The 7,023-nt window shown below is 41.8% G+C and overlaps 1 protein-coding gene across 1 annotated transcript; it reads left to right on the forward strand.

Annotated features, from left to right (window-relative positions):
• Nucleotides 1-1,599: 1,599 nt before the first annotated feature.
• MKRN3 (makorin ring finger protein 3) lies at nt 1,600-3,091 on the forward strand (the record flags this gene model as incomplete). The annotated part of the gene is given in 2 exon segments (XM_080808435.1): nt 1,600-3,036; nt 3,038-3,091. Coding segments are annotated over 2 exon segments (1,491 nt in total).
• Between the last annotated feature and the right edge of the window lie 3,932 nt (nt 3,092-7,023).

A 7,023-nucleotide genomic window follows, 5' to 3' on the forward strand; every position in this document is an offset into this window, starting at 1 on the left:
GACTAAACCTTGTTTCTGATATCCTCTCATGATTTTTCATGCCTGTTATTAATGTAGAGATACCACTTTTTAATTTCTGATATTATTTGAGGCTTCTTCATTTTTTCTTAATAAATTTAACCAGAAATTTAGTTCTCAATAATCCATTTAAATTATTATACTTGATTCATTACCCTTATTTCACAGGTGTTTTTTTTTTTTTCTTTATTAGTTGCTTCAATCTGATTTCTGTGCTACTATACAGATTTTCTCCCATTTTAAAATTTACGCCATAAATTCCAAAAAACTCATTCTGGCAAACAAAATCCAGTAATATATAAAATGGTAAAACATTATAACACAGAAAGATTTGCTCCTGGGGGGAGGGAATGGTAAATTAAATATCTGAAAACCTGTCAAAGCAAGTAATCACATTAAGAAGATAAAGAGGAAAAATAAGATTATTTCTCAATGCAGAAAACACACGATAAAATTCAGTATACACCCGTCATAAGTACTCTCAGCAAAGGAGGCATTATTTCATTTTTAAACTCATCTACTGAAATACATTTGCACAATGACAAAGAGCTCACAGAGAAAATTAAACAGCACCACTTGTGAGCAGAATGATAGAGAACCCATTATGAAAGGCAGGGCTGTCACAATACCAGACAAACCCCCCTGAAAGACTGGGGAACAAAGGGCCACCATGAGTTAAGCGGGCAAGAGAAAATAAAAGCCAGGGTCACACAGAGGGCAGTAGCTTATTAAGCTGTGTCAGGATTCTATGAAGTCTGCAGCATCTGCACAGTGGGAAGGGAGAACTGAAAATCACTACAAACTAAGACATCTGAGAGCACTAAAGTGGCCTCAGATCAGAAGCACTCGCTGCTAATGCCTTGCCGGCAATGAGCATTTCCCAAGTAAGCTTGTAAGAATTTCCTGAATAAAGACCGAAAGAAATCATGTCTTGTCCACAAAAAGCTTTCCACAGTGACAGACACACGGCTGGGGGGTGGGGGGGACGGGCAATCACACACACACAAAGACCCATGTAGGCATAAAATGGAGTGAACAGAAAAAAAAATTATGAAATTCATGAATGAGCTGTTCCAGCATAAACAGCGACGGGCGGGGAAGAGTATGATTTTTAAAATAGACATATATGAAAATGCAATAAAGAACAATGTGTCTGAGTGAACGCTGTAAGAGATTAAATTAAAACCTCCGAGAGTTGTGATTACGTCCTCCAGAGAAGCCCGCGAGCGAGAGGCTTCGGGATCGGCCAGCTGGCGTGTGGAGGAGCAGGGGCAGAGGCCCGGGAAGGGGCGGGGCAGCCCCGACTGCCGAGAACAAAGGAGGTTACGGAACCACCACACACACTGTACAGACCGTACAGAACGGAGAGAGTACTGACGTTGCCCTCACAGGAAGTGTCCGCCGCGCCTGCCCAGAGAGGAAGTAGGAACCCATATCACAGGAAGAGAGCCGGGGAGAGGAAAAAAGATGCACACTTCCTAGACAAGAGACCCCGGTGCCAGCTCCGGCTCTCTGGGCCTCAAGCCGAAAGGAAGAGACACCGGAGAAGTTCCGGTACCCTTTGGGGGAGAAGAAGCTGCCATGGAAGAGCCTGCAGCTCCCTCTGAAGCCTCTGAGGCACCTGGGGCATCTGGGGGTGCCGAGGCAGCAGGGGAGGGTGCATCTGGGCCTTCCCTCCGCACGCGCCCGGTCTTCCGGCAATTTTCAGCTGCAGGTCCGGCCCCCCTCCGTGCGTCACGTCTGAGGCCTGCCCAGGCTGCAGGGGGAGGGGCTGGGCTCAGTCTCCTGCGGGGCCGGAGTGGTGGCAGCTGGACGAAGCAAGTCACCTGCAGGTATTATCTGCATGGGCTTTGCAAGGAGGGGGAGAACTGTCGTTACTCTCATGACCTCTCGGGCCGGCAGGTGGCCAGGGAGGGCCCTGGTCCTGCAGACCAAGGCCCTAGCACGGCTGCGCAAACTGAGACCCTGCCTCAGGAAGTGGCGGAAGCCCCTCCCGCTGCATCCTCTTGCTCCTTGCCTGTGATTGGCTTGGCTGCTGAAGGGGGTTCCTTTGAAGCTGGGAGAGACAATGCAGGCCTTGAAGCTGCTGGAGGAGCAGGTGCGGAAGGCTGGGAGAATGCCATTGAGTTTGTTCCTGGGCAACCCTACCGGGGCCGCATGTTCCCTATTGTTCCCAGCGCTCCTCCACAGAGCTCAGTGACTGAGAGGGAACAGATTGCAGTGGGCAGGGGGCCGCCGCTTTGCCGGGATGCTGCAATGGGGCAGTGCTTTCGTGGGGAGAGCTGCATGTATCTCCATGGAGAGATATGCGATATGTGTGGGCGTCAGGTCTTGCACCCTCTGGATCCTGTGCAGAGGGAAGACCATATAAAGGCTTGCATTGAAGCGCACGAGGAGGATATGGAACTCTCGTTTGCAGTGCAGCGAAGTATGGACAAAGTGTGTGGCATCTGCATGGAGGTTGTCTATGAGAAAGCCAACCCCAGTGATTGCCGCTTTGGCATCCTCTCCAACTGCAACCACACCTACTGTCTTAAGTGTATCCGCAGGTGGAGGACTGACAAACAGTTTGGCAACAGGATCGTCAAGTCCTGTCCACAGTGCAGGGTCACCTCCAACTTTGTCATTCCCAGTGAGTTCTGGGTGGAGGAGGAGGAAGAGAAGCAGAAACTTATTCAGCAGTACAAGGAGGCAATGAGCAACAAGACTTGCAGGTATTTTGCTCAAAGCAGGGGTTTCTGCCCATTTGGAGAGAACTGTTTTTACAAGCATACAGACCCTGAGGGCCCGGGAGAGGATCCTCAGAGGCAGGGTGCTGGGGAATCCGGTGCTCACTGCAGTCAACTTTTGGAGCCTACTCAGGTGGGAGAGGGTGAGATGCCCTTTAAAAGCGGTAAAAAAGAGCTTGTCATGCTTCGGCTGGCCAATCTGTTGTTTAAGTGTTTTCTTTCACTGGCAGATGATGAGCTTTCTTTTTCAGAGGACCAGTGGGACTTGCTTCATTATGAGCTGGAAAATTTTTTTCAGTTTGAATCTGTGGCATTATGCTGTGGCATGTGGTCTGGTGTGCTAAGGCTCTGCCATCCGCTGTTGCTTGTTTTCTGTTTGTAGTCACATCTATCATTCACAGAGGCTATTGAAGACATTTTTATAAAGCATCCATCTCTGTTTTCTTGTCCATCCCCATTTCAAGGTTATGGTGCTTTACTGTGGTGAACTGTAACAAAAAGTCCTTAAAGTTATTGTTTGATGCGATGAATATTACTGTAGTTTATGGTTTATTTTGTCATCTCTGTTTTCAACAGGATTGACTCAGTTCTAGTCTAGTGTTTACAGAATTTCCACACTCATTTTGAAGTCCCTCAAGAATAAATGTGACAGGGTGAAGGGAGAAGTCTTAACTGAACAAGGAGCTTTTTTGCTACTACAGCCTTAAGAAATGGACCCTCGCAGGGCCTTTGTGGTACAACTGCTCATCTTTGTTGTTTACATGTCTGTTCCTTCCCTCATTCTCCTTCAAGTGCACTCTTGAACATGTGGTTACTTTGTGGTTTTGTGTTTTACTTGACCAGAACCAGGTGTGTATGTTTACATGTTTTTATCCTGTGAAGCTTGATGTGAAATTATTTATATTTGAAAGTATATATTTAATAATTATGTGTATAGATGTAAATGTGTATAAAAGTTCTATCATTGAAAATATATATAAAAGATACACCTTCATGTAATATAGTATCTGGAAGAGCTGGAAGCTGACGGTGAAAAGCTAATAGGATTTGCTGTTGTGTTGAGTGTGAGGTGTGTAAATAATCATTCTGTCCTTTTTGCAGGCTCAGTGGTTAGCATCTAATGAAAACAGATATTCAAGTGGCTGTGGTCAGTTGTAGCAGACACAGATAAAGGATTTACAAATTAAGACATTGATAATTCCTATGATGGCATGAATAGCTCACTGTGCTATTATACATACAGAAATGTGTGTTCTCATGCTGTTTAGCACAGTATCATTATTCCTTATAACAGCACAATCAGTTCTGAACTCAGATAAACGGTTTCTTATATTCAATATTTTGTGTTATCTCTAGAAATTAAAAAAGGGGGATTTTGACAGAAGTTTTCAATATATAAGTGACAAGATTGTAAAAGATAGTAGAATAGCAAAAGTATTGAAACCAGTTGTAATATAAGAATGGAAAGATTAAAAAAGTGAAATATATAAAGGGACAAATACTAAATACAATAGTGATCATAAGAATATTATATGTGCTGCCGAAGTGAGCACGTGATCATAAGAATATTATTACACTATCAGGTTGGATGGATAAGGCTTAAAAACTAACACTCCAAGATTATAAGACTTGATTAAAATTAAAATTAAATCGTAAGCTGTTTAAAATACACAGCTACAACATAAGAATTCAGAAACAGTAAAAGTAATAGGATGAAAAAATTAAGTAGCAGTTCATGTGACTTCTGCAATAGATGAAGTTGATATTAAGGATAAACACATTGCTGGAGATAAAGTTAGTATATAAACATTAAATTATAATTTACCTGAAAGATAGAACTTTTCCAATTTTGTATTCGTTTAATAACATAGCATCAGATATACAAATAAATAATTGATAAGAAAAATACAAAATTTAAGTGGATAGTTTTCATGCATTTTTTCATTAACAGAACAAGCAAATGAAGTAAATTGAACAGCACAGTTCTCACAGTTTATCTAATGTAAAATGTATAATGTTCTGTATGGATTAACTGCAAAAAGTTCTTCTTTTGGCTAAGAGATGAAAATACACCAGATGCATGAGTTCCAGGAGATCCAGACTTCCTGACTATTCAGCAAAGACAGGGTACATTTACAGAGTTTGTGCCATGCACTAACACTCTCCAAAGCACAAATTTAATTCTCAGACCAAACTTATGAAGTACTTGCCATAATTTTTCTCATAATCCTAATGAGGTAAATAAAGTAGAGAGGTTAAATTACTTGCCCATATGGCCATGACCCATAGGTTTAAATTAGTGGAACCACAAATGGAACTCAGTGGTATATTTGCAGAACACAGGCACCATGCTTCCTCTTCCCTCACCTGCATGCCCAGGATCACCTGGACCAGCTGAATATTGCTAATGGTAACCTGTGTGCAGTCTTTAAGTATGGATGGTTCAGCCACATGGGACAGATAAATAAGCTCCTAAGAGAATGCAGGGCCTATGGGGCTTTGTCTTTTGTCTTACAGACTCAGAATTTCTTAGTCCCTTACTTGTAATATGCCTCAGCCTCCCAAATTTTACACTGCCTCTCCCTTCTTACAGGATTCCCGATTTTATTGCTAAGTATCTCAGTGCATTTCACTGGCATCTTTGACATATTTCTTCCAAATTGATTCCTCTTATCCAAAGAATTCACCAGCCAAGAGGCTGTGAATGCCTCACAATTACTTTCATGTAGGATGAGTGATTCCAAACAAAATTCAAACATGCTGGTTACCCCTGAGGCCACCCCAGTCATGCAGGGGAAAGAGGGCTCAGATGATCAAACAACCAAAGAAAAGGACCAGATGGGTCTCTCTCAAAGACTGTACTGACACCAAAGTCTCATGAGCTTTGAATAGTGGCTAAGCTGCTATTAAGGAGGGGTTTTTAAGCTGAGTTTGAAAAGCTTTGAAAACTTTGTCCTAATCTACACTACCTAATGTTCTGAAATAGCATGTTTTTATTCAAATAGCAGCTTGTAACAATCATAATAAAGTTCAGGAGATACAGTAGAACAAGAATTGGCAGGAGATATAGTGGTTTTGGTGACAATGAATAGAATTAGAATCCTGACTCTGCTTCTTAACAGCCATGAAGTCTGGAACAAGTTACTTAAATTTTCTATACCTCAATTTTTTTTCTAATATGAGAAGTGGGTACAGTACCACCTATTTTGCAGGGTTGTTATGATGATCGGATGTAATCTGGACAAGGAACTTGAAACATAGATGGTATTTTTTAAAGTGGCATGTGTAAAAGTAGTATTCATGTGTGTTTGTGACCTCAGAAGAGCTTGTGCAAGAATTAATACTCCACGAAGTTTTTCTCTTTGGGAATCTTTGGAACTTGTGTTAAAGTAACATTATTGCTTTATGATTTTTTGTAGCATGGGGGCACATTACCTTTATAGTCATAATTTCAAAAGGATTGAGTAATTTTTCAACAAAAGTCATTCAGTTAAAACTAAAAATGTGCTATTCTTGAAATACAGTAAGCAACAACAAAAATATGTATTATTTGTGATTGATGTCTACATGAGGAAAATAAATAAAATAATGTTTAAAAAATGGGATTTTCTGTTCCCTCATCAGCTCATTCAGAGGCCAAATAAAGGGATGTCACTGCCATCAGGTCTGGGAAAAGTGTTCCAAGGGCTTGCTCATGAAGACAGCAGGGTCACTCCTGTTGCAGTCAGAAACAAAGGAGCCCTTGCCACACAAAAGTTTGCTTTGTGAGTGATTTAGAGTGTGTGATGGACCCCCACTAGGATTCTTAGGAATATGCTAACATTTTATCTAGTAAGGAGGGGTTATCTAGTATTCCTTCTGCTCTAACACATGGGAATCACTTTGTCTCATATGCCATTGAATCCATTTACTGAATTTCAAGAATTTAAAACATTTCTAGTCCATAGTTGGCATCCATATGCTTTTTTATTTTGCACTTTTGTAAACATCTTGGGGGAGTGATTTTTCACAGTAGATGCTGAACCTCTCAACCTCAGTGTGAGATGGAGTTGGGGTGGGGATGAGTAAAGGGAGTCTTGGAAAATAACCCAGCACTAAAGCAAAAAAAAAAAATGCATGTATGGATTTTTGCCATAAAAACATATAGTATATTACATTTTCCAGTGTTGTATGGACGCTAACAAAAAAATAACTATCGGGGGTGCCTGGGTGGTTGAGCATCTGCCTCCTGCTCAGGTCATGATCCCAGGATCCTGGAATGGAACCCCGCATCAGG

The sequence above is a fragment of the Martes martes genome, assembly GCF_963455335.1.
Source record: "Martes martes genome assembly, chromosome: 7".
In the NCBI taxonomy this organism is placed as follows: Eukaryota; Metazoa; Chordata; class Mammalia; order Carnivora; family Mustelidae; genus Martes; species Martes martes.